Source organism: Myotis nattereri (assembly GCF_964212035.1).
Source record: "Myotis nattereri genome assembly, chromosome: 18".
In the NCBI taxonomy this organism is placed as follows: Eukaryota; Metazoa; Chordata; class Mammalia; order Chiroptera; family Vespertilionidae; genus Myotis; species Myotis nattereri.
In genome coordinates, this window is record NC_138093.1 from 23,202,959 (window position 1) to 23,230,713 (window position 27,755).

Below are 27,755 nucleotides of genomic sequence, written 5' to 3' on the forward strand. Positions count from 1 at the left end.
TACAGCACTTAACAGACAGATTTCGGTTGGAGTTAGACCGGATTTCTCTTCACAGCCCTTAAACTCACGAGGTGAGAAAGAGGGGAAGTTGCCAAGCCGTTGGCTCCCAGACCCATCAGTCTGTTTAACTCTGGCTAAAAGCAGAGAATGATGGGCAAGTTACCAAGTTTCTCCCCCTCGGGCTCTGGCATGAAGATGCTCATGTAACACACAACTGCAGCACGCAGTGGCACACAGGGAACACGGCGACCGTTCACAGTCCCCGCAGGACGAGATCAAAGGTTGGACTGAAAACTCACCGTGACTTGAGTTTGCAGTTGGGTTCCTGCCACGACGGACTGTCTCAGTGGCTCACTCCCAAGCCAGCTGATTAGGAAGATGTTCCTCCCATAAACGTAAACTGAGCTCTCTGTGACCTATCACATTCTGCCAGTTCTCCAGATGATGGGCACGGGATGAAGCGTGGAGACTGAGGGAGGAGAGCCCACCTCTGCCTCAGGATGGGAGTCTAGCCTAACCATAACCTAAGCCCTGGCTTGTTCTCTCTCTCTCTTTTTTTAAAAAAATAAATGTTTATTGATTTCAGCCCTAGCTGGTTTGGCTCAGTGGACAGACAGAGCATCAGCCTGCAGACTGAAAGGTCCCGGGTTCGATTCCCACTCAGGGCACATATACTGTATAATTTTTATTGATTTCAGAGAGGAAGGGAGAGGGAGAGATAGAAACATCAATGATGAGAGAGAATCATTGATCAGCTGCCTCTTGCATGCCCACTACTGGGGATCAAGCCCGCAACCTGGGCACGTACCCTTGACTGGAATTGAATCCGGGACCCTTCAGTCCACAGGCTAACACTCTATCTACTGAGCCGACCCAGCTAGGGCCTGGCTTGCTCTTTTGGAGTGCTAGTTTGGAATCTGGGTTGGGGGCCTGACCATTCGTCTGTAGGGACCACCCAGTCCGGGCACAACAGGCTCAGACCTAGGATCAAACTAGTGAGGCCAGAGTGATGCCTGGGACAGAGCCAGCTCTGAGGCCACACTACGAGGCCGGCTGCCCAGGAACAGCTCCGTTGCGGGTGGAGGGCAGTGGCCTACAGGGAGAACATACATAGTGCTTATATTTTCAGTAAATGTTCTCTTTCCAAATATTTCTCTATTCAGCTTCGGCCCGTGAGTCTGCTTTACAATAACCCCTGTTTAGCTGACACCTGAAATGGGTGAGGTCAGCATGCCAATTCTAAATATATCCAAACATTGAGTCATTAAGCCTCATGATCTCAAAACTTCGACCCTGAAGTCAGGGGAATGTCTTGCTCATTAATGATCAGGCGTGTTCCCAGCAGGCCCTCCTGACACGCGACACGGTAAATCTGGACAACAGCATGGCCCCTAAGTGGGGCAGTCACGTAATTCAGACTCCGGTTCCTTGGTGGAAGGTGGAGAGGGTAGATGAGAGCGCTAAGACAAGGCCCACATTTTAAAAAGTTTTAACAAAGCCTTGTATACCTTAACGCAAATCTGAGGACCATCCCTCTTCTAAGTTTATAGAAGGCTATCTGAATGTCTCTAAACTTTGTAAAACAAACAATCTAGTACCCTACATCTCAAGCCCTTTGTAACAATTACCTCTTTTTACTCATTTGAAAAGAAATTAACATTTATATATCAAATAGAATCGAGTGTAAACATGGGTGTCAACCACCCTTTAAGTTTTGTAAATCTATTTTTAGCTTTCATCAACATGCAGACGGCCTTATCTACCAGCATCCTACACATGAGAAAATACCCTTCTTTAAAAAATTGTTACAAATATTTATTAAAAAGTGCAATTCAAAAGTTAGCTGGGCAAATACATCATTGCAAATCACAAAAAAAAAAAAAAAAAGAGGAATAAAAGCCCCAAGCAAAACAAAAACCAAGAAATACAAACAAAAGGAGAAAAAATAGTTTGAAAAAGTTAGGAATGGACGCCAAAAGATTAGGAAATGAGAAGTCAAAGCTAGAACTCTATCTGATGTCACTGCGCTTCCCACGTGCAAAAGAGGACGGTGAAGATGCAGCTTCGGCTGCCAGGCTGCCGCGCTCAGCTGCTGCTTCAGTATTAGGTTATTCGTCAGGGAGGTTATAAAAATATCCTATGTACATGGTCACGCTGGACGCAGAGTCACCAGAAGCTTGAAGTTTAGAGTCTCAGCAACTAAAACTCAATGGAAGCATCTGTTGTTTAAATTTGGATTGGCTCAGTGATTTGAATGGATAAAAATCAAGTTGTCATCTGAAGGGAAAAAACAACCATTTCACTTACCCCTTTTTGCCATTTCTCACAGGGCTAGAAAAGCCTGGTCCAGAACTAGCCTTTTTTGTCATTACAGTTTCTGACTAAATGTAATAAATGTGTTAACCATTCCCAACCCCATCTGCCAAGGGGGAGAGAGAGCCACAGGATCTAAATCCATTCGTGTGCTGCTCAGCAGCCATATGTTTAAGGGTCATCCTAAAAATACACGTTGAACCTCTGGGGAGGAGCCTGCAGGACAGCCACCTGAATTCAGCCAGGCTGTGACCTCCCGTGACCTTGCCCCCTTCCCTCAGCTGTGCACACTCAGGGTCCTGCTCCCCTTCCTCCCTTCAATTCAAGACACAAGTTGTTAGCACTCCCAAAGCCCAGTGCTTTTCATCATTTCCCATTAGTTCTTACCACAAAAAGATGTGCCTGGAAAGGCAATCATCCCTGCAAAAAGAACCACTGCATTTTCTGTCCCAAACTGCTTCTGGGCCTTCTGTCCCCAGAATGACCAGTTCTCAGGGGCTAAAGAACACTCCCACGAGGGGCAGCGGAGGGGACCCAGGACCCCATTCCCGACAGGGTCCTTCTGGCTGCCGGCTGGGCAGGGAGAGGGTCTGAGCAGGAGAAAAGAGCCGCCAGAGACGGACGGACGCAATGAGCAACACTGAACACTACTGAGTCTGCAAACTGTTCTGGATTCCTCAGAGGCCCTCCACGGGGAGCGAGGTCCAGGGAGGCAAAGCAGAGGCCAGCCGTCCTCAGGACAGGACAGGGGGCGCCAGGAGTGCGAAGCTGTTAGGTCCTCTTCCCACCGGCCCCTCCAGCGCTGGACGGAGGAGCTGCCTCAAAGGTGGGGTCGCCCAGAGAAAAGTCAGCGCGGGCTGTGTTCCCAGGAGTGGCAGGTGGGAGCCGGCACCGCGGGCTGCTTGTCCTCCTCCCGGTTCCTGTGCGTCACAGCACCAAGAAGAGGAGCAGCACGACCAGCAGGATGGCAAAGAGGACGGCTATGGCACACCACTGGCGCCGATCTGCGAGGCAGGACACGAGGGTTAGCTCTCAGGACCGGGCATTCCCCGAGATACAGTCACATGGATAGGGGCAGAAACAGAATGTTGGGGAGCCAGCTAGAATTGTAAGAAATATTAATCATGCTCTGTTAACCGCTCATACGTGATTCAACCCTGTCTCTGCTGACCTGGCTCAAGTAGTGACAGGCAGCGCGGACCCATTATTTGTCCAGTTACAAGAAACCTAAGGCCACACTCGGAAGCAGAAAAGCGACAAAATGTGCACATGACAGGGGCAGGGAGGCTCTTGAACTGCCCAGGGGCCTGGTCCTCTGATGCTGCTCCGCTCTGGGCCTGCACTGCACCTGCGTTTGCAGCTCTGCCGTCCCCAAGAGCTGCCCTGTGATAAGTATGTGCTTCCCATCTCAAGTCTTTAATTAAAACCTGTGTTTCTGACTTTAATTAAAGCCTGCGGCTCTTAGCTTTCTGCTCGTGGTTGCCACATCCTTGGAAAAGGTGTTGGCCCTGGCATTGCAGATCAAAGTCCATCTGCTTTCATCTCCCACCAAAGTAAAATCATTTAAAGAAGCAATAAATCCTGTCCTGTCCTCAAAGCACTATGGGAGAATGGAAAGGGAAGGAAAGCTTCTGCTGGTCACTTCAGGAAACGAAGAGCTGAAAAAGCAAGCTCCAGGGATCACGAGCATGATTAATGACACCACATCTAGTGAAGAAAGAAGATTACTTAACCAGTGACTGTGTGAAAACTCCACAGCTTCTCTGTGAATGACAGTGAACTGTCTTTTCTGAAACTTTCTACCCCACCAACAATTTAGAAAAGGCACAGGCAACAAGATGGCTGGAGTCCATCTAAATGGCTGAGAGCAGGAGGCCCTGAGGGGCAGAGGGGCCCAAGCAGGCCCCGGGGGGAGTCCCAGCTGCAGCCCAAGTCCCGACTCCACAACAGCAGCCTCACAGGGGCTGCTGTGAGAGCTGAGCAAGAACACCCTCACGCACTCTTAGGGCCCACAGCACAGGATGCTGTCCTCGTCTAGATGGTTGGCTAACTTGGGAAGATGTAGAAAGCAAGCGGTCTTTCCACTGGAGATCCCTGCCATTTCCTACAGGGGGTCTGATAGGAAAGAGTTTCACTAGCCTGTGAAAATGTAGGTCAACTGCTACAAATAAGAATTCCGTTTAAATAGAACTATCAACGAATACTGATCCATCAGAAGGTTGTTCGAAAGCCTGCACATTTGAGCACACCATGGCTACTGAGAACCACATTATAAAAAGATCTGAATCTAGACTGTATGACTTTCCACAGGCAACACTAAGTCCTTTTCTGAAGCAGAACTGCTCCAAAGTAGGCAGCTGGCCTACTCCAGAGGCTATTTTTAGTCTGTTTAATGATCACTTCAATGGTGAAGAACACTACAGTAACTTAACATTCTTTCATCTATTTTTAAATGTTTACAATAATTTAAAACCACTGTCATTGAAAATAGTCCATATTCTTCCAGGACAAAACAGTCCAGGTGATTGCTTCCTAACCACCCCACCCCCATCTCACACCTAATTCCTGCACTCATCCCCCACCCCCAGGCATCCTGCTACGTTCAAAACCAGATTTCCAACATTCGACCAGCTTTCCATCTTCTGGCTTCCCATTAGCTTCTACCACCCTCCCCCCCCCACCACCACCACCACCACTTTCTCTTCTGTGATTGCATTAAGTAGGAGTTTTCATCAAGGAGAACATCCATCACACAAGCTAGCACAGCCCAGAAATGCTCTTTAAAGCCATGTTCCTTTGAAGTGGTAAATTGCTTCTATGAAGCATGAACTAGGTAACCTCAGGGTACTGTTACCTGAGCTGACTTCTCCAGAGAAGGGGTGGGACTAAGCACAGGGCTTTTGGGACCTCAAGTGAAAAGTCCTAACCACTTGCCTCAAAGAGCACAGGGAACAAAGGGAACACCAGTGGTAGGTTTTTTTTCCTCCCAAAATATTTTCCTCCCCTAAAGAGAAAAGATGAACAGTAGAATTCAGAAAGTGGGGGGAAGGAAACCCTGGCATCTACCTAAAAGAATGTACATCGGGTAGGAAAATGACAAGATGGTGTCTCTTGGGTAAGCAGCCGGCCATGGGAGCCCAGATGTTCGGGCTCTCAAGAACCGTGGGACGTGTGTTCAGTTACTGCCTAATCAAACTTCAGCGTGTCTTAATATACTTTCTGTATGTACAGGTTTGATGAAAAAGCAGTAAACTTTCCTAAAAGTTAAGGAGGACGGAGACAAATACAAATTGCCGTGTCCTCAAACTGAAACAGACACCACCAAGCAGGAGGCCCTGGACAATCTTTCCCAGGCAGCAAGCAAGGATGGGAATGAAAACCACAGGCGAGCTGTCCAAACTGAAGGGCCTTTCAGGCCAAATGCTCTGTTCCCTGGCTCCCTTTCCTAGACAAATATAAGCAAAGTTCTTACTTTGCTTCCCAAACCTTTCGTTCGGGAGAAAGTAGAATAAAACATAAGCAAGTTTCGGTGCTATTTATACACACTGGACAGCTTATCACAATGCAAGTACTTTTCTAAATTATTCATACCCGGAATGCCGGGAAGCACAGATACAGAGCATCTTTGTTCGTTTGCTCTTCCCCAAACAAAACTGGTGCTGAAGTAGCTACTTGACTGCGACTAATACATACACTAGTGAGAGGGCTGGTGTTTAAACTGATTATATAATACTTCATTAACGCTTTTTTTTTTTTTTTTTTTAAACAGAGGGGTGAGGGTGGAAGAGGAGAGAGCAGAGGGAATCAGAAAAAAAACCACTTTGCAAACCTCTCTCTCAAAGTGTCAAAGATGAACTAAGTTGTGCCTGCTTCAGGCAATGACAAGCCTCCTAGAAGCACAAACACACTTGATCCTGGGAAGAAAGAAGGAAATAAGCCTCGCTATGAGCTTCCCTTGGTTTTGGACATACCAGGTCATTGCCCCTTAGGGCCATCTTCTTCCTGTCTTATGATTTTTTAAAATAAACATTTACTAAGTACTAAAATACATGGGAGACACTACTAAACATTAATTATTACTATCTCATTTAATCCTCAAAATGACCTTAAGAGCCAGGCATCACCCTAATTTTTAATCAGTAAGAAACTGAGGCCCAGAGAACTGTTAATGTAACTTGACTATGAGTTAAACTGCTGAAAAGCAAATATACACATATATTTAAATTTTGCCTCAAAAGGCTAAACTATTAGACTCTCTGCCATGTACCTGACCAGGAAACCAATAGGAAAACGAGGTGTCAAGAAACAGGAAGTTCTCATGGGGGAGGCGGTGTTTTGGTTCAAGAATACTTAAATTACCTCAAGGCATATCTCAGTTCCTCCTTTCGCCAACCCACCCCCATCAAGTAAAGAGAAAAAAAAAGAAATCCTGCATTTTCTTTGATTTAAAACATGTTATTTCTTCTGTAATAGGGGACATCAATTGCAGTAATAAAATAGTCACTGGAACACATCTTCCTATATAGTAACTAATTTGAAAGATGTTACTTTTTCATCCCCATCCTGGTGCAAATTTGCTGGAATGTTTCAGGGTGGAGTTAAATATAAACTATTTAAATTAGATCTGCCAAGGCATCTTATTCTGAAATGGTAGGGTTTTCCTTTCAATGAAGCCAGTCCAGGAGAAACAGTAACTGGCTCCTTAATTACTATTTTAAAATAAGTTCCCCATTTTGGCAAGGAAATAGGAAAAAAAGAAAAGAAAAAAGGATTTTGTAATTGGCAAGCAAGTGGCTCCACCAGGAGAAAGGCCACCAACCACCAACCAGCTGTGGGAAAATGTGCCACAGGAAAGGGATCTGAATGGGCACGCCATGCGAGAACCCCCGAGACTGTTCCTACAATGAAGCACCATACATACCACTGGTCATGTGCGATACTTTTGCCAGTTTCTTCATCACATTGTCCAGCCGGGAGTGAGTGCTCTCCAACTCGTGGGAGAAGTCATCCAGCATGCTAGAGAGAAGCAGGGTGGGGAAGGCGGCGGGTAAGCACGCAGCCTGGGCGACGCATGGGCCGTGGGATTCGGTCAGGGCCTGGGCCTGAGTTTTAGCAAACATCAGCCAGCAACACTGGGATTCAAGCCCCCACCTATTATCTGGGACAGATATGTTTCTTAATTCAGAATTTTTGGAATTTAAACAGGGCCTCAGCAGGGCCTGGGGCAGTCCCCATAATCACACACGTGAATATTTCTGCGGAGAACTCTGCGCTTGGGCTAAGCCAGGGCTCTCAAGGCACCATGCACTTCCCCCTCACAGCAGGTCCCCCTCCTCTGTCACCAACGCGTGACTTGCATTCATTTACATAATAGCCAGTCTACCCAGTAAATGGGAGGCTCTCTGATGGCAGAGACACTGACTGTTCTGTTTGCTCCTCTACGATACCCAGGGCCTCCCTAACAAGTGCCCGGTTTGAACTTATAATAAATGAATGTATAACACTGAACACAAAATTGAGATAGAAGACTTTCTGATATATTCTAGTAGATTATCTTTTTTCTTCATAAAAAATATTATAAAATGGTAAAGGTATTATGTAGTAGCATTTAAAAATTTTGATGTCATCCTTCAGAGTTAAAAAAGATTGTGCTGAAGGAAAAAACAACTCCAGCTATATTTCCTGGTGTATTTTTACTTGTGATGTTTGAAGGGGAATATTTAGTATTAATTGGAGTTAAATTTTTAAGCTTTTCCATTGAAGTTGAAATGTAAGATGTAGTGGGAGAGTCGTGGGATGATAACAGTAGCTCACGTCCGGTCCTCGGCAGGACACAAATCTCCAGAGATTACATGTCTGTTTCCCAGTCCCAACCACACTTCAAGTACCTGCTCAGAGGAATTTGTGTTTTTGCAGGTGTTGAAAAATAATAATAATCATCATAACTTTGCCCAAACCCTGCTGAATATTTTAACTGACAATCTGCTTCTTTTGGAGGGGCAAGTCTATAAAACAATAAAGATGTAGCTATAAATAAAATAGTTTGGGTTTTACTAGTCACGTAACTGTCAGGCTTGTTAGGGGTCCTGTAAGATGGCCCTTCCCCTCAATTTCATGGCCCCGAGAGGGGCGTCTCGTGCTCACACTGCCTGCTCCTCCAGCTCCCCTCCGATGCGCTGGGACATGTTCTTCAGCACCCCGATGCTGCCAGAGACCAGCTCCAACTGCTCATCCTGCTGCTCCACAATCAGCTGGTGCCAGAGAAATGGGAAACAAGCAATTAAAAGCCGTCTTACCTGGTCCAAGCCCAGCACTCCAGCAGCTGCTACCTTCTCTGCCAACTTGGGACAATTCTCATTCAGAAGCAAAGCCCAGAAATCAAAGGACCAGACCGGCGCCTCTAAGAACACACTGCTCCAAAGGCTGGATTGTCAAGCTTCTGATATCTCCTGCTGATCCGACTTGTGAACAGTCAGCGGGGCTTAAAGCCACCAAGAGAGATTGATTCTTGTTGGCTGGAGTCCAACAAGGGACCAGACAATGGCCAAGAGCACCTGTGCAGTGATCACGGAGACACGGGGATGCTGGGCAGAGGAAGCCAGTGCCGGGGTCAGAGTTTCAATCCACAGCTGACTTATACACAGAGCGTCTGGCAAAGCTCTGGACGTGGGGAAACCACACACACAGAGTCCTTTCCGCCCTCCTCAAGGACACACAGAGGCGGCCTGTGACAGTAAGTTACCTCAAGGATAATTGCTGGATGATAAATGTTTCATTTAATGTGTGGTAGCTTCCTCCTTTTTATTTTTATTTTTTTAAATTTGCTTGGTTAATAGCAATTTAAGCAGACAGCTGGTTAAGCAAACATGCTAATGGCAAAAGAACATATAGCCTATATAATATATATATATAACACAATATTTAAGAACCAAGAGCTTCAATGGGTAGAAAATCTTCAAATCCTCAAGTATATTATTATTAGTTTCCTTTTATTCCAACTACACGTCAAAAGCAACAACACAGAGATAATCAACCTCCCTTTCCTTCTACCCTTCACCTCCACTCAAGCAACCATTTTCATCTATAATGGAACCAGTAAAAATTTTTGATGAAAAAAAAAAGGACTCAATTCTTCTGAAAGTGTGCCTTTGTTGAAATGAACAAGAAACTGAATATATGAGTGGAGGTGGGGGAAGATGGTTTCTTTTGTTTGTTTTTAAACCAGTGGCCTTGTCTGTCAGTTTTGGAGGTCTGGTCTGCTTTTCCTCAGAGACCTAATCAAGCTTGGTTCTCGTGAAAGAGCCGTGCTGTAGAGGGGGCTTCAGAAACCCTTGATATATGCAATCATTGCACAGGCAGACACAGGCAGCCGCAGGGCAAGCTCTGGTCCAACCTGCCTGTCCTAACAACAGAGCCCCCTGGCTGGCCGAGGACCCAGGGAGGGGCCCGCCTCCACATGTCAGTCCTCAGCAGCGGGTTCCCAGTACCTGTTGCTGTGCCTGCTGCTCCTCGATGAAGTGGGAGTTGGCTAATTGGAGCTCCCGGTCCAGGCGCCCGTATTTATCCGGGGTTCCTGTGCTCCACTTCTGGCCACCGCTGTCTCCCAGCAGTGCCTGCGAGAGGGAAGGGGAAACAAGCGGTTACTTTCTGAGCAAGTGCTCCATCACCGACATAAAGCGTTCTCCTGCTCACCATCGACTTCCCCAGGTCCGCCTTCATAGTGGTACAGGTTGGTGCCTGCGTGGTCCGATTTAAGAGATGCCAGGAAGGGCACTGTCTCCACACTCTCCCAGTGGGACTCACCAATGGGATTTGTCCCATTAAAATGCAAATGTCAACTTTAAATCGACAAACGCCCACCTGTACACAGCTTTACAATCTAAGAGCACCCAGCCTCCAGGCCAGCTTTGCCTAGCACCCTCGGAAGTTCCAGAGACCCATGTTCCAGTCCCATGGATTCCAGAGACCTACAGTCCTGTGACCCAAGAGGTTTTTAGTTTGTTTGTTTTTTGTTTTTTTAAGGGGGGAGAGAGAGTCCTAGAATGATAAGAAGCTAAGTCATAGGCTCACACACAGAAGGTATAAGAACCATCAATGTCTGTTCCATTTAACCCATGAGTAAATCCAAATGCCCCTCAGTTGAACTAAAAGGCTACAAGCCTCACAGACGGGAACTGGGCGTGGCATCACCAGGCAGGTATGGCCACAATGGGTGCCTGACCCATGTCAGTATCACCACCAGGGCCCTCAGATGCCAGGGGCAGGTTCCCCAGTAGGAATTCGAGGAAGTTTGTAGCAAGGAAAGGAGAAGTTTGGGACTGTCTTCCATACATGAAGAGGCGGGCAGGGATATGAGCTCTGTCTAGGCTGACCAGGATCCCTGCAAGCCTTTCTGACAAGCTGGTAAAGTAACTGCTCGCCCAGCCCTGCACGTGGACCAGCTCCTGGGGTGACCACGATTCTTTTTCCTTACAGAGTTGCCAGATCTTCGTCCCAGCTACTGTTTATCTCTAGGACTGTTAAAAGCCTCACTGATTACTTGGTTCTCTGTCTGAAAAGCCCTCCAATAGCTCCTCAATGCCGACACTGACCTCCCTTGACTTTCAGGGGTGAATTCAGTCAAATGGCCACAGTCAAGGACAAGGCTCGGGGAATCCTGGGATGCAGAGCATAATTCCAGATGGTTATGAGGGCAGGATCAGGATGCCTGAGAGCTCCCAGCAGACCAGCGCCCCAGTCCAATCAAAAGGCTGGACAGTGACTGTCTCAGGTTTAAAGCAGACCAAAGATTTTTTCGGGTGGCTCTGCCCCAGCCTGGTCTTAGGGTTGTCAGTCAATATTTAAAACATCTGCTGGTCTGATACAGACTCTAAGGCGCTCTGTGGAGGACACTGAGGCCCACAGTTAATTTCTTCCAGGTCAGAAAAAGGCTCTAGTGCATCATTAGGCTGTGGACAGAGAACTGGGGCTCCCCTAGGGCCTTGTGTGTTCCTGGGCTGAAGAAAGGCTACTTTTTCTAGCTTATCCATGGGCTACGGTTAGGTGGACATAGGACACAGTGTTAACAGTTGTTTATGCTTTATTGTGCAGTAGCTTAGATTTCATCAGTCTGGCCTATAAGAGTCTGTTCTACTGGGAAAGAAAATGGAGAGAGGGACCAGGGCACTGGAAGACCAGCCTCTGTGTGGGTGCCAGAGCAGGAGGTCCTGGCTAGGCAGCAAGCAGCACAGCACCAGGGACTGGTGGGGCAGCAAGGGGGACTCTGCCTGCTTGAGTGCTTAGAGGACCCTGGCCCTGCTATTCCTTCACAATCTGTGACTCCAAGACATTTCACTATCCCCCAAAACAAAATCCCAAGCCATACTTGGAAAGGCAATGCATAAATGCACATATTATATGTTCAACTATACTATCTAGAGATTAGGAGTAACGGAGAGTAGGTGTTACCTACTTCGCTGTCACAAGGTAGGGAGACAGGAAGAATAAAAACAACAATAACTTGAAAAATGAAACCCAGGGAAAGGAAACAGAAAAATTAAGTGAGGTGATACTTGGAGACTCCCCTCCCCTTCACTGAGCTTTTGTATTTATTTTTCAAAATTAAGTGGGTCAAGACACACCTCCAGGTATAAAGTAGGGAATTGCTGATTCCTAGTCAGTTAGATATGGTGAGCTGAATTCTTGAGTTAAGAGTCTAATAAATGGACTATTGGTAACTTTATGGAGTCTGAATGAAATCTAAATCACGTCTATATTTTAGGTGATGTATATTTTTTTAAAAAGGACTGTATTTTATCAGTTGGAAAGGAATTTCTATCATACACAAAAGTGTCTAATTTTAAAAAGATACCTAAAATTCAAGAGCTGGTTTCTTGTAACTTTTATTTTAGATGTGTTAATATTGGTGCTTTGGTTTCGGAAATTTATTAGGTTTCATGATTCATTTGTAATAACTAATAAAAACTGGATCTCATCTCAAAGAAAATATATTTAAAATGATGAAAGATTTAAATTTAACACATTAAATTCACACACATTTAAGATTCTTCAAATGTCTTTCATTTTATTCTAAATTTCATAAAATTTCAGTCATTAACTATCTAGTGAATTCTATGAGGTATGCAATGCAATAGCAGCTGGAAGTGAAGAAAAAAAAAAGAAACAAACAAAAAAAACACACCCCACCAACAAAAAAAAACATGACACAATCCCTCCTCACTCTCATGGAGCCTGGGGTCCAGCAGAGAAAAAGACAAGTAACTAAGCAATTACAGCCCTTAACAGAACCTGGCACACAGAATGTGCCCAGCAGGTGCAGAATAAATGGCTGTGTGGTAAGGGCACTCTGAACCCCAGAGGAGAGAAGCAGAGGGTGAGAGGGAGGAGGGCAGGGCAGGACAGCTGACCATGCTGCAGGGCAGGCTGATGACTGGCCTTTCACAAAACCTGCAGCCTCCCTCCAGGCTCAGCAGGCACAGGGCTTCTGCTGGGTCACATGATACACAGATGTCAGCATCTAACTCTGCGTTTTCCTTGATTTGATACTCTATACTCAGAGGTTTACTCACCTGTCTGTTTTTTCTTTCAGCTAATGCCTGCACAGATGAAGTTGACATCTGATCTTTCATGTCCTAATGAGGTAAGGAGGAGACCAGAAAACAAATGAATATCCTTAGATAAAACAGAGTCACAGTTAACATTTTGTACACTAGCAAAATACACATAACTTACTAATTTTTTTAAAACAAAAAGATAACATTCTTTGGCTTTTTTTTTTTTTTGTCTCATGAATAAAGGAAATAAAGAGAACCTCCCATTAAAACGAGGTAACCTAGGCACTAAATTTAATTAGGAGAAAAGAGAAAAGGAACTTGTATTTCCTGGGAACCTACCATAAGCCAGAAACACTGTTAAATGCTTCTGGACATTATCTCTGAATTCTCACATCAACCCGATGAAGCTGGCATTGTCTCTATTTTACAGCTGAAGAGACTGACATCTAAAAAGGCTTAAGGTACTTTCTCAAGGTCACATAGTCAGAAAATGGCAACCTTGGGGCTCAAACACAAAGCCTGTGCTCATGGGCTAGCATCATCAAGTATAATGAGAACCCATGCACTTCAGGATAATTACCACTGAACACCTGCAAAAACTCCCAAATAGTGATATGACAAACAGGCCACTTATTTTATTTTTGAGTTGGACTCATGTGAAGTGTAGACTATTTCTAACCAGAGTGAATTTCCAGAGTGGCATTAGAAATAATTTTGTATGAAAAGAAAAATGAATAGACCCATTACTTACAATGAAGAAAAATCACTTTGCTAAATATGAGCCATTTTGCTTATCAACTGTAACCACAATCCAATATACTTTATAATGATTTGAACTGAGTACTAATTACTATAATACAATTTTTTTAAGGCTGCCAAAATATAATTTTCTCTTGGCCGGGAGACTATTTTATAGATGCAAATGTTGAGGTTTTAGGCTTTTGGAAACTTCTTCTAAGACCCATGACAAGTGAATGGGAGAGCAGACAGTGCCACAGCTTTCGCAAGTCCCACTGTGGAAAGTCTGAGTGATAACCACTTTGCTTCAACTTTCAAAGTACCCACTGCTTCCTTCTCTTCTATAGGACTTCAGCTAGACTTTATTTAAACTAAAACAAGGATGATGAACAACCCTAAGTATTCAGTCGGATCATATATAGCAGAGGATGGTTTATATCTCAGCTCTAGAAGCTACAACATTATGATGCGCGGACTTGATTTACAACACTTCTTTTAAGGACTGCACTTTAAACACCTTTTCTGATATCAGAAAACAAACTTTGGATTCTACTTCAAATTACAATTTGAAGTAAGAACTAACTTAACTTTCAATATATTAACCTCTGAATTTCAATTTGCAAGATTTACAATACAACCTTTCAGAAAGAACAACTTTAATAAATAAGGTCAAGGAATATATGTTTTATTGCAAGACACCATTTAAATACCAACATTTACAGCGGTGTCCTTCAGAAAATCTACAAAAAATAAAGAAGCAAACTGTATTTATCAGATTAATAAGGGGGAATTATTTACCTTACCAAAACATACATCATCAAACAACAGGGCTTCCTTATCAGAATAGCTTTCTGAACTGGCCAGAAAATAGGATTGTCTAATCCAAATGCTCATTATATAGATGGGGCACACCAGAGGTCCAAAGAGGTTACCGCCCCATTAAAATGTTTGTGAATAAACAGTTTAGATATATGTATATAAAGAGGCAACTAATGAATAAAATGAGAAGCAAGAATATTTCAAGCTCAGTGATAATCTACCATTTGAAATAATTTCAAAAGGAAATCACATGACATAAAGTTTTTGGCAAACATGTACCAAGGTTCCTGCCTAAGATGACTCTTAAAAAGCCATATGTTAGCACTGATATGATCCCAAGTTTTTTTACTCCAGGAAGCTGCTTTCTAGTACATATGTTCAAGACAGCTGGTTCTCTTACATCTAGTTATGCTAATCAAATGGCTTAGCCATACAGTTTCAATATACAAACAAATCTTAATGATACAAGATTTGACTTAAATGCTATTTTCTCTTAAGTTTTTAAACAATGGGTTCTTTCCTAAATAATTGGAGACTAAATATTTGTTCACTTGTGTTGGGTTTTGCGCTCTGAGAGATGCCTGCTTGCTCTGGGTAACTCTCGAAAGCCTGTCAGGCAGTGTATATGGAAATGTCGGTGGCAAGAGTTCCCGAAGCTCAAACTCAGATGGTGAGAAGCCGCCATCCAAACCCAGAAGAGTCCCTCTTCACAATGCAGTGATCACCAATCCATCAAGAAACCAAATGGTCTCTACAATAGTAATTCTTCCTTTAGTCCAGATACATAGTACAGTAAGAACTAAAGAGGAAAAGGATTACTGGTTTGGAGGAGTGAGAGGTGTGGACAAGTAGATAGCACTGAAGTAACTTCCCAAAGCCAGCAGTCAACTCTCATTTCTGCTCTAAGAAATATGCCTGACAATACTAAAGACAGATTTCTCTCTTTTCAACTAGAGAAAGTCTATGTGGGAAACTGGCATTCAATTCATATGAAGAAGTGGTTTCAGAGTCGACGTATTAGTTTACAATTAAGGGAAAGAGTTCTGAGAAGTTTGGCTATTTCTCACACAAATGACATGATAAGATCATCTTCCTTACCCTGACAACTTGCCGAGTACTTGTGATGAAGGATTTTCTTATACTCAATTCAGTTGCGTCGAGATTGAATTTTCTAGGATTTGCTTCAACTATGCGTGGGTCAAAAAGTCAAGGGAAAGCCATGTCATTACCACAGCCTCACAAACACATTCCCTTAGACCACAGACTCTGTCACAGGCAAGCAGTCAAGTCTGCCCAAGGCTTCTGGAAAGACAGTCAACTTGGCACTCACTGTTCTCAGACTTGCTCTGCCCACACTGTGGGAGGATCCTGTGCCTCAGGGTGGAGACGCCTGCCAGGGGAAGACCCACAGGCCTGACTGGGTCCACAATAAAGCCCTCTGGCTGGCCACAGCTGGGATGGGCTCTTCCAGATGTTGACCAGCACTTGTATCTATTCTTTCTTGACCCGAGATCACCTTTCCCATGACAGCTTTTTTTAAAAACAGTTTTTTATTAATTTCAGAGAGAGGAAGGGATAGGGAGAGAAAAATAGAAACATCAATGATGAGAGAATCATCGATCGGCTGCCTCCTACACATTCCCTACTGGGGATCAAGCCCGAAACCAGGGCATGTGCCCTGACTGGGAATCCAACCATGACCTCCTGGTTCGTGGGTTGACGCTTAACCTCTGAGCCACACCAGCCAGGCCTCCCATGACAGCTTCTGCAAGCCATTTCCATTTGCCATTAAACCTTCCCACTTATTTCGAGGTGCTAACCCTTCTTCATCTGGAGACGGAGGCCTCTTCAACAGGGCTTCCCCCAATCTCCTCATGCCCAGCCTGGTCCTGCTGCCCACGTCAGACACTGGCATGACTCCCTGGACTTGTCTCTTATGGTGTGCAGGACACATCTGTGCTATTATCTCATTAATGTCTGTCCCCGAGTCCTTCTCTACCCCTCACTGTCATTCCATGAGGGCTGGTACGCTGTTTTGCTTATTAATCCAACCTCAGTAACTAACAAAATGTCCAGCACATGGTACAGTCAAGAACTATTTGCTAGCTGGTGACTACTTATTAAAACTTTTGTCCTCTTTCTTTCATACTATCTCCCCCAATCTTTTTATCTTGCCCCGTTTCAAGGGAAGACTTACCGTGATCCCACCCTCTCACATATTTTGTCCCACGCATTTTAGAGAACACACTTGTCTTTTCATAATTTAAAAGGTGTCTGGGGTCATTATGATGACTAGAAATGATGCATTTCACGCAATGGCTGCATGTGAACCTGTGCTTATTACGGAGTGTTCCTGACAAGGTCTGGTTCCCTTGATGCCTTATCACACTTACACAAACAAAACAGAACCCAGAACATATACCTGGTGTGTCTTCAATCTAAAGTTGTTATTAAATGGGATTTTTTCAGTGGAAAAGGCCACATCATTTCAGCTTCTACAGGGCTCTGGTTTGTCGGTCAGATCAGTGGACTTATTTAACATCAATAGCATCACTTAGCATAATAGTTCTTTTACTAAATGCTGTTTCGTGAAAAAAGATATTTCTCCAATGGACATTGTCACATCACTTCCTCAACAGGAAAAAGGCAGTCTACAAAAGGAATTCTTTTGCGCTCCAATTACCAATGTGTAACATCGGTCTGTATGTACCTCTATGTAGTAATGCCTACTAACACTTTTACAGAAGCTCACAGTGTGTCAGGCACCATTCTAAGCTCTCTGCCTGTTAAACTTTCAACAACCCTATGAACTAGGTACTATTATTATCCTAACTTTCTACTGGAAAGGAAATTAAAGCACAGAGCAGGGTGTTCAAAGTCATACAGTAACTGACAGAGCCAGGACTTAACATGCAGACTGACTCCAAGGTCCAAACGCGTGACCACTGCGCTATGCTGCTGTGTTGCAGGATCGCCATGCCCTAGAGAAGATCTTGGCATATAAATAAAAACAAGATCAACCAATTATAAAAGGAAATGCCCAATGAACGTGCATAAGACATCTGGGGAAAAACGTGTTCATCAGTCCGTTTGCCCCAAATGGCACAGACAGCAGGGAAAGGATATTGATGGTTTCATCCAGGTCCTCTAGGTCCCACTCTATGCTCCGGAGGTTGTTTCTCAGCTCGTTGGTGGTCCAGTCGATTTCCTCCCTTGTGGCCGTGGAAGGGTCCTGGAGGAGCTCTGTCCATCTCTGAAACAACCCCTGGGCAGTGTTGACAGCTTTCTGTACCTCTCTGTAATCAGGTAGAAAGTAGAAGTGTCACAGACAACATGTCCCATAAACAAGTTCCTGCATGACGTACGTGAACATTACGGTCACACACCATCCTCAGCAGCAACCACTATTCCCCAAAGTGTCTTAAAGTCTTTATAGAAGGCTCTTCAAGGGCAAATATCAAAGTTCAAAACTCTAAAGTAACAGTCTAAGTATTATATTCTCAGCTGAGGTCCAGAATAAAATAGACATTATTTAAGCAGCTCTAATATCAAGTTTGATTGAGAAGGACAAAAAGTTAATTATGCTTCGAACACACTAAGGTTAACACAGTATTAGAAGCAATACTACAAATTAACTAAAGAGCCATTAACATTTATTTTCTTGGGGATGGAGGTGAGGGGGAGGTAAAAAGGGCTACTCTTACTCGGTTAATCTTTTAGAGGTAAAGGATTTTTATTTGGGACATTTAAAAACCCCAAACCTCATTAGAAGATTCCCAACAGTATTAGTTCCTGGACTTAGCAATGCTGTCAAGCAGATTCGTGTGTTTCTGGGTCAGAGAGAGACTAGGTCAGCCGTGGGCAAACTACGGCCCGGGGGCCGAATCCGGCCCGTTTGAAATGAATAAAACTAAAAAAAAAAAAAGACCGTACCCTTTTATGTAATGATGTTTACTTTGAATTTATATTAGTTCACACAAACACTCCATCCATGCTTTTGTTCCGGCCCTCCTATCCAGTTTAAGAACCTATTGTGGCCCTCGAGTCAAAAAGTTTGCCCACCCCTGGACTAGGTCATAAGTGCTGTGACCGAGTATTCTTTTACCTTAGATAATGTCACAAGGTTTCAAAAACTTTTCCCCCACCATTGGGTCAAAATCCACTAGATAAATGTTATAATCTAACACTACCACATATAAAAGCCAAAAAAGGTGTCATTTTATAATCGTACTAGAGGCCTGATGCACGAAATTCGTGCAAGGGGCTCAGCCCTCACAGCCACGGCTTCGTCTGGACGGTCGTTCCGCTGTTCGGCCGTCTGGTCTAATTAGCATGTTACACTTTTATTATTATAGATGGTCTCTTGTGTACAAAGATAATGACTTGACTGCTCCCAAACTAAGAGATCAGTTCTGATTTTTCTATCATTTCTTAACCAATTCTTCTGTGTTCAATCAGGGTGTTTGTTGTCTGTAGCTTTAAATCCATATTTGCATGCATCCGATTCCCGCTGACATTTCAAGTGCCAGAAGAGAGAACACTAACAAAAATGAAGAAAAGTGTCTGACAATATTTTGTCTGTGGAATACTGATGAGCAAAAAGGGTAAGTGTTCAGTAGAGAATCATATAGCTGCTGGGCCCAAGCTGAATACATCACTGAGCTCCACAGCCTGCAAAGCATCTACCAAGGTATGTTCATACCCAGCTTACGTGCTGGGCAAGTGCTCTTGTAGTTCCTCTCCCATCGGCCTTTGCTTTCAGTCCTAATGAGAAATTCCATTTGAGACAAGCAGGGGAAGGCCTAAGGAAGTGAGATGTAAATCCACTATCTTTGCTCTTTACCGAGGTTTCCGGCTGATTTGGTGGAGAAAGAGGTACACTCTTCCCATACCACGAGGCACTGGGTTTATTTGTAAGTGTAGGACATCATCTACGATAATGGGAAGACAGAGCGGGATCTAGACCAATATCTCATTTTAAAGGATGTAAAACTGACCAATTCTGTACAGTAAATACAAATTCCTTTTTGAGAACTAAGAACCTCAAACCCAAGAAACCCCAGGCGAGGGCATACCACATTGTCCACCACCGGCACCCAACTACCAGGCAGGATCAGAATTACTTAAGCAGCAACCATGTGTGTTTTTTCTGGTCTGAGGACTCCTGTGTACTCTTCAAAATGACTGAAGACTCCAAAGAACTTTAAAAAATATGTATCAACTAATTAAAAATCACAATGAACTTACTACACGTTAACACATTTTCGTAAAAACTGACTTCTAAAAAAATAATGAGAAGAATGGCACTGTTTAATATTTTTATTTTTTCAAATTTCTTTAATATCTGGTTTCACACAAAAAAATGGGACTCTCATGTCTGTTTTTACATTCAGTCTCTTGGCATACATTTTGGTTGAGTAGATGATAAAATCCAGCCACATGTAGATATATAGTTGGGAAAGCGAGTATTTTAATAGTTTTTGCAGGTAATTGTGGACCAAAACACGGCAAATGGCAGTTTCTTAAACGTTGCAATGTGGAGCCTGGAACTGTATCAAAGACTTTTTGAACTATCCTACATTACAATCTATGGCTCTATCTTGTATGTGGAATGGCTCTTTTACCCATGTGTGACTTTATAACATCATGTAATGGTCATTTGGAAAGTATTACTTTCCTGGGTATCACAGATCTTTCAAATGCTGACTCATTTTATTACACAGTATTCAAATCATGTAATATCACCACCAATCTCATCAGAAAAAATGTAAGCATTGGGAATTTGTAAGATAATAATAGTTGTTAAAAACTTTCCAAAATTCTTTTTAAAAGGGAGGTCGACTCTAATTGTATCATCTGCAAAAATATTTTCAGGTGTTTTCCATGAAGTGACAGGTTTGCCCCATCCATTTTAAAGAAAATGTCTCAAGTATTGTTTAGGTAATTTTGAGATCGGAGAACATATGCAAGTCTCAACAATCAGTTTGTCAGTCATTCTTTCAAGTAGAAATGAGATTCTGTGTGGGGGAAGTGCTTTTCCTGGAGACAGCCAGCTTATTTCACAAGATAGCAAGAGTGTTTCGTGCACGCGCTTATGTTGTCCATAGAATATGGAAATGGGCACCAAGGCAGGGAGAAAACTTTTACACATCGAACTAATGACATACCTTTTTAATATACATTTTAAAAACTCAAAATTTAACAGAAAAAACCTTAATTTAAAAAGGGGCAAAAAAAGTTGAACAGTCCCTTCACCGCAGAAGACAGAGATGACAAGATGCTCAATGCCATTAGTCATCAGGAAAAGCAAATTAAATCCACCAGGAGATGCCACTACAGACCTAGAATGGCTTTAAGAAGAAAACAACATTGATCGTGCCGAGTGCTGACAAGGTGGCAGAGAACCTGGAACTCTCATGTGTTCATGGTGGGAATGCAAAATGGTACAAGCCCTTTGGAAAACAGTTTGGTTGTTTCTTAAAATTAAGTGTACACTTACCACATGACCCACAATCCCACCCCGGGTGGGTCAACAGTAATTTTGCAATTACTCTTGTGGGTTAAAAGAAAAGTTGTCTTGACTTAGTTACCTACAGTTTTGACCTCAACCTGCTGCTGCTTCCGCGGCTCCCCTGGGATGGGGCTACCGCCACCACTGCCTGCAGGTCCGAGTCGTGAGTGACGTAACTCGTTCTCATTTTCAGTCACTAGACACACAGCCTTCATACTGATTTTCTTGCAACTCTCACTCCCTTTGGTTTTGTGTGCTCTTCTAGTTTCTACCCATTTTCTCTCTGCTCTTCCTCCACCTGGCCCGTGTTTCTCCCTCAGCAGTCTTTCTACAGCTTCTAGGTTCTCGTCAACATTCACAGTTTCAAAAGACCCCTATAGGACTCCCCAACTGCGTTTCCAACCCCAGCCACTCACCCAGGATCAACTCCTATATTTTAGCTGCATAAAACCAAACAAACCATGTCCTCCCTACACACACAAAAAGGCAAGTATTCAAACAAAAAGGTAAAACTGGGGTTAAAAATCTGCTTCCTTCTCTAACTTCCTGTTTGAGTAAATAGTGCCACTGTTTTCCAAGATTCAAAACTTGTCTAGACAAGTGTCCTCTCTGCCTCTTCCTCTCACTTCTCACCTTGCACAACCTCTACTTAAGCCCAATCACTGGAGTTGAGATCTGGAAGGAACTTTCAAGATAACTAGTCTGCACTCTTTGAGCAAATAAGAGAACTGGGGCTCAGCCATCTTGGCTGCCTGCCCCGAGTTCTTCTGACTCTGAGTACGAAGCACCTTTCACTACGAAGACCTAGTCAATTCCATCTTTGTTAAGCCTCCAGACAAGTGGATTTTCTTTCTGGACTCAGAACACCTGGGATTGAGCCCTGAAAAGCTGTTTGACCACAGGCAAGTGAATAGTAACGGAGTGAAAACCGCCTCCTGGTTAAGAATTGATGATAGGAAACATATTAAATTTAAACTCCTCAGCTGGGTATTCCATGCCTCCCCTTCCCCTAAGCTGACCGACTTTAATATCCAACCTGAGTTTTCATTAACACAAATTTGGTTTCAGTTGGGAGGCCATCTTCGCACCCTCCCTTTTCTCATTCCTGGCTCTGGACTTCTGTACGCGTTTCCCTAGCCGGGGAGAGTCCCTACACCTCTGCAAATGAAAAACAGACGTTTCCTTTAAGCCCAGATTGAGACCCTACTTGCGTCACTAAAGTGTCCTTGACCAACATTCCCACTCAGGGTCTTTCCTTTTTTCAATCTCCACAGCATCTCAGCTCCATTCCAAAATTGTACACAATGCACATTGTCTTCCCCTACACTCTTCCCATTCTGCACAGTGTTCTCCAAACTAGACTACAATCTCAGGAGCCAAATATAGTATTAGGCATTCAATACATTTATAACCAGTGTTTGTAACGTTGTTTTTACAATGAAACATCTGATTCTGAGTTTTTAAAAGTAGGAAATCAGATATGACTTACATCCAATTGTACTGGACTAAAGCTCCTCTGCCAACAAGAATTCTTTTTTTTCCACAGAGACTATACTGATAAACAGAGTTCTCTCAGCATTGTGAACAGGATGCACATTGCTTGCCTTCAAGGAGCTCATACTCTAAAAGGTTCTATCTATAATAATAAAAGCATAATATGCTAATTAGACCAGACAGCCGGACGACCAATTCGGCCGGGGCTGCAAGGGCTGAGCCCCCTGCACAAATTTCGTGCATCAGGCCTCTAGTATATAGATAAGGTATGGTGAGAGGATAATACAACATAACCCCTATCTTGCTTTTCTGCTTACTTATGCCATTATTTCAACACTGATCCACAGCTGAGAACCTGGAAATAAAAGTATGGTGGGAGAGGACATGGACATGAACTAGGGTAGAGGAACCAAACCAAAACCGGAGCGTTAGAGAAGATTCCAGAGATATCCTTGTGATGGCACCAATAGGACATGACCAAGTGGACACAGGACTGAAGGAGAGTGTGGAGTCAGGTGTGAAGAGGGATGAGAAGAGGATGGACCAGCCAGGCGTTTATAGGCAGGAGGAAGGAGAAGAGAAAGAAAAGATACGCGCCCAGCACCTTGGATATGCGTGGGGGATGTGCAGTAATTAGTAGAAAAGAGAAAAGCTCTCAGGAGAGAGTTGTACCAGAGTAACCCGGATGTGGGAGGTGCACAGACACACAGGAAGTACCTGAGAACACGCGGAGGATCAACCAGTGAGGCTACCCTGATGGATGGGGAGAGGACACAGGCAGCCAAAGGTGATAGGCAGAGCCAGGAGGTTCAGGCATGGAGTGTGAATTACACCACTGACCATGTGTGTAAACCACGGTGAATTGTCGGCACCCCACCCCATCCCTCACACGGCTTCCAGCTGTGGGCTTTTCTCCTCTGTACTCCGGACAAGACTTCAACAGGGTAAAAAATGAGCCTCAAACACCCAGTCATCATGGCATATATAAGCTTTTTTTCTCTTTTTTTTCTTTTTTAGCGAAAGTAAAGGTATATTACAGAAAAGCTCCCTACTACAGGGAGGGGACCCAAGCGGGTTGTCTTGTAAGGCAGCTTTCTAACTGGTCTCCTTTTTCATCTTTCCTCACACTGATTTATCCAACACTATTACCAAATCAACCTTCCTGAAACCCTGATTTCATGCAATTTCTCAGCTATAAAAATCTCTGGTGGCCTCAAGATAAGTCTCTCCTTGACCCTATCCTACCTTGTACTTCCTGTGAAGAGTTAACAGTATGAGTTAGGCAGTTCACATCTGAATCCTGGGTCTACCACTTATTAGCTGTGTAACCCTGGGCAAGTGACTTAACTCCTCTGTGCCCCCTCAGCTCCTCATCTCTAAAATGTGGCCAATACCCACATCAGAGAACTGTTCTTATGAAGTGAAAATCCTTATAAAGTGCTTACTTAGCACACAATGCCTGGCATAGGAGTGGCATCCTTTAAATGTTAGCCATTATTATTATTACTCCCCAAATAAACTTCCTACTCCACCTGGGATGTTTGCCTTGATGATTTCTAAACAATGCTCATCTCAGGGCCTTTGCTGCTGGCGTTCCCACCCATGAACCACCACCACCACCAAAGGGTATTCATTCAACATTTATGCTAACATATCCAAGGTGCTGAGCTGGAAGTACAGGAAAAGTAAACAGTCCCAACCCTCAGAGCTCATAATCTAATAATGCAAGACAGAGGAAGAGGTGCAATAAGATATTACAGGTGCCAAGGGAAGCAAGCATTTCCTGGAGACAGTGGAGACGCTGACACCAGATGCTGGAAGCCATGTGGGTGAATCAGCCAGAGGAGGCGCACATGGAGTAGGAGCATCTAGTACTGGGGTCATGGTCACAGTACTGGGCCAGGCATGGGGGCAGGGAGAGTGAGAGGAGGGGAGATAAAGCTGTGTCATGAAGGTCATGAAGTGCTTGGGCTTTATTCTGCAGGCAACAGGCAGCCGCTAAGTGATACTAAGTCAGAAGCCCTGCTTGGGTTCTGTGCTGCCCAATACGGAAGCCACGTGACGACTGAATGCTTAAAATGCCCTAGTGTGACTGAGGAACTAAATTTTTAATTTAAATTAATTTAAATTGAGAAACTAATATGTAATTCGGTTGCTGGAAAAATGTTAAGTATGCTCGGAATAGTTTGGGTATGTGACTCTACTTTCTCAACGCTAAGTTTAATAAACCCTAAGCGCAGATAAGTATTTCTCATGAAAAAAAAACAACTTAGCATTTAAATTAAGATGTGCTGTAAGTGTAAAATACACACTAGACTTTGAAAACTTAGTTCAAAAAAAGTTAACGATCTCATTAATAATCTTTACTGATCAATCACATGTTGAAATATTTTTTTTAAAATATATTTTATTGATCTTTTACAGAGAGGACGGGAGAGAGACAGAGAGTCAGAAACATCGATGAGAGAGAAACATCGACCAGCCGCCTCCTGCACATCTCCCACTGGGGATGTGCCCGCAACCCAGGCACACGCCCTTGACCGGAACTGAACCCGGGACCCCTCAGTCCGCAGGCCGACGCTCCATCCACTGAGCCAAACCGGTTTCGGCTACATGTTGAAATATTTTGAACCTATTCGGCTGACATTAAAACTAATTTCGCCTGCTTATTTTTGCTTTTTAATGTGGCTCCTAGGAAACGTGAAATGGCATCTGTGGCTCCCATTGTATTTTGGATAGAACTGACCCGATACAGCCAGGGGTGCATGGAAGAGGAAAGAGGGTGGCAGCAGGAAGAACAATGAGAGACTCCTCGGTAAGAGTCCAGATGAGACAGGCCTGACTTACCTCAATTCTGCCCACCTTCAAAACCTAACGCAAGACTTAATACTGCCTCCAAAAGCTTTTCCAGTCATAACCACCCCTAATGAGTCACCTTTCTCCAAACTCCTGGGGCATTTATCATCTGTAGTATTCACTTCAGCACTTCAGCACTTGCCACCTGTCATTTCTACTTAAGTTTTACGGTCAGTTGTTTCTCAGATTAGACTATCAGCTCCTGGATAAGGGCCACAATCTAGGCGTCTTTAATTTTTCCACATTGTGTGATGCATTTTCAGTACTTTTAATAAGCAGAAGTACATGGCTTCTCAAATACTGCCACATATAGAGTCTGGAGGCACCTATGTGGCTAACTTTACCTTTGCACAGGCAGAAGATATTGAAAATCTCATTTCCTTCAGGCACATTACAGACAATAAAATGTCAAAATCAACCAAAACTCCCATGTCAATGTTCCAATAAAGCAGTGATATCTAATCAGTGAGCAAACATCAGGAGACTGTATTGGATACTCTCAGGAAATAAAAAATGTCAAGATGGCAGAGCAATTTAACATTTTCACAAATCCCATTTAAAATCAAACAAAAAATTTCTGATTCTCTCTGATCCCCAGTGCCAGAGATACCTTTGCAACCTAAGCATTTAAGAACTTTTATGCAGGGGGAAAACACACAGCTTTAACATCTAAAAATTAATCCCTAAATCAATCCTTTTAATAAATAACACATTTTCCAGATAGTGACATATTACTAAAAAACAAATCTACAACTTAACATTTTCCCATCTAAATTAGAGTAAGGTGAAGAAAACCCTTTTTAGGGAATTTGTCAATAACTACATATTTTATTGTATCTTGGTTAATGAAGTATTTCACTTCAAGTACCATTTACATTTTTCTAAGAACCCTTAAAAAAAATTAACACCCAGGCACCAGCTCAACTTGCTCCACTACATAAACAGGAAGCCAGTAGCAACTAGTTGAAAGCAAAGGGACACTGGATGGTTATTAGTACTAACCTTCTGGGAACTTGACAGTTCTCAGATTTGTTTGTTTTGACATTTAAAACATAAAGCTGACAGGTTGTAACAACCTCAGAATCCATCTTTCTTGCATTTATTTAATGGCTACAAAGCTGATACAGAAATAAAATGCAATTAAAGTTTCTATCTCCATACAATCCAGCAGCAATCAAAGATGGAGTCAGGACAGCTCACAGGGAAAAACAAGTGAGCAAACCTGTCCAACAGTCGGGGTGAAAGCGGGGAGTTGGAAAGAAAGCACTCGTTTCCTTTAGCACTGTGGGAAAATCCCGGTGCTAACAGAAAGCCTAGGAAAGTTTAGTTTGGCCGATTTCATTTTGTTTTCCTTCCAACATCATCACCGAGCATGAACGACTGCTTTCCTCCCGGCCCATTCCTCAGTGAAACTCCCCCACCGAATTAAGCTGCCTTCCGGAGCCCTGCCCCCGCCTCCCAGCCTGCAAACGTGCCGGGACGCCTCCGGGCCGGTCGTGGTCCCACCAGTCTGCGGGCCGGCGCTCCGATCTCAATGGACAATGGGAGCTCACCCCCGTCCAAGCCAGCTACAAAGCTCAGGAGGGCCATTTCCCTTTTCCTGCCCAGATGCTGTTTTCCCTCCTTCGAAGCAGAGACCCGTGCTCCACTAGAGCCCCAGTTTGGGCTGGGACCCGTGCCTCCCCACCCCCCCGCCCCACCTGCAGAGCTGCTGAACAACTCGACCCCCACAGAAGTTACACAGCAGCGCACAGGCCAAAGGGGACCCCCTCCCCAGGGGCTGGGACTCCTCAGTCCAGGTAGATCCAGAAGGGGGTGTCTCTGGACGCTTGGTCACGGCCCTGAAGGCTAAGCCGTCCCCACTGTCCCCTCCCCAGCCTCAACTTGTCTCCCCTCCCCCTCCAGCAAGGAGAGCGGGGAGGAGCGGGCAGACAGCATCGCCACCTCCTCCTCCAGTGGAGCTCTCGGCCACACTCACCCTTTCACCACAAAGAAGGGGTCCTCCATGGACATGGCGTCCCGGCCCCCGGCCGCCTCCCGCCTGCTCAGCACACAGGGCGCCCGCGCCCTCCGATCTTCCCTCTCCCCCTCCCGCAGCCGCCGGCGCCTGGGGCCGGGGTGACCCAGAGCCGCGGGCGCGCGCAGGCCAGGGTGCCCCGGACGGCCGCTGGTCCAGCACTCGATGGGACCGCAGATCGAATCCCAGACCTGGTGCCGGCCCCCGCGGCCGCCTCCTCCCCCGGCTCTCCCAGGCGGGTCCGGCGTGCCTGACTCCGCCCCCGGGACGCACGGCCCGGACCAACCACCAACGCCGCCTGCTGCACCACTTCCGCACCCGCGCTCACGTGATCAGAGGATACCCCGCCCCTTAATGGGCGGGGCCTGGGCTCGCGTCACTGGGCCTGGAGGCCGGGCTCTGGCGGCGACGGAGGAGGGCGGGTCTTCTCTCTACCCACCTCTCAGGATTCAGG

At 44.6% G+C, this 27,755-nt stretch overlaps 1 protein-coding gene across 2 annotated transcripts; it reads right to left on the reverse strand.

Moving 5' to 3' along the window:
• Positions 1-1,802: 1,802 nt before the first annotated feature.
• Positions 1,803-27,513, reverse strand: STX6 (syntaxin 6). Of its 2 annotated transcripts, XM_081111802.1 has the most exons (8): positions 27,263-27,513; positions 17,550-17,719; positions 15,522-15,616; positions 12,882-12,944; positions 9,801-9,926; positions 8,458-8,564; positions 7,235-7,329; positions 1,803-3,317 (listed from the first exon to the last, which is right to left on the reverse strand). In XM_081111802.1, exons 1-8 carry the CDS (start codon positions 27,295-27,297, stop codon positions 3,241-3,243), a joined length of 768 nt encoding a protein of 255 aa, XP_080967928.1. In that variant the 5' UTR covers positions 27,298-27,513; the 3' UTR covers positions 1,803-3,240. The 2 variants fall into 2 exon arrangements, with proteins under 2 accessions (XP_080967928.1, XP_080967929.1); XM_081111803.1 differs by lacking the exons at positions 17,550-17,719; positions 27,263-27,513 and adding an exon at positions 15,754-16,747 and having other exon boundaries at positions 15,522-15,610.
• Between the last annotated feature and the right edge of the window lie 242 nt (positions 27,514-27,755).

Coding starts and splice junctions, on each gene's coding strand:
- STX6 (XM_081111802.1), bottom strand. CDS start 27,297: ATGTCCATGGAGGACCCCTTCTTTGTGGTGAAAGG. Junction 15,617..17,549: donor GGACCTGGATGAAACCATCA/ATATCCTTTCCC, acceptor TTTTTGACCCAC/GCATAGTTGAAGCAAATCCT. Junction 9,927..12,881: donor CTGAAAGAAAAAACAGACAG/GTGAGTAAACCT, acceptor TCCCTCTCGCAG/GCACTGCTGGGAGACAGCGG.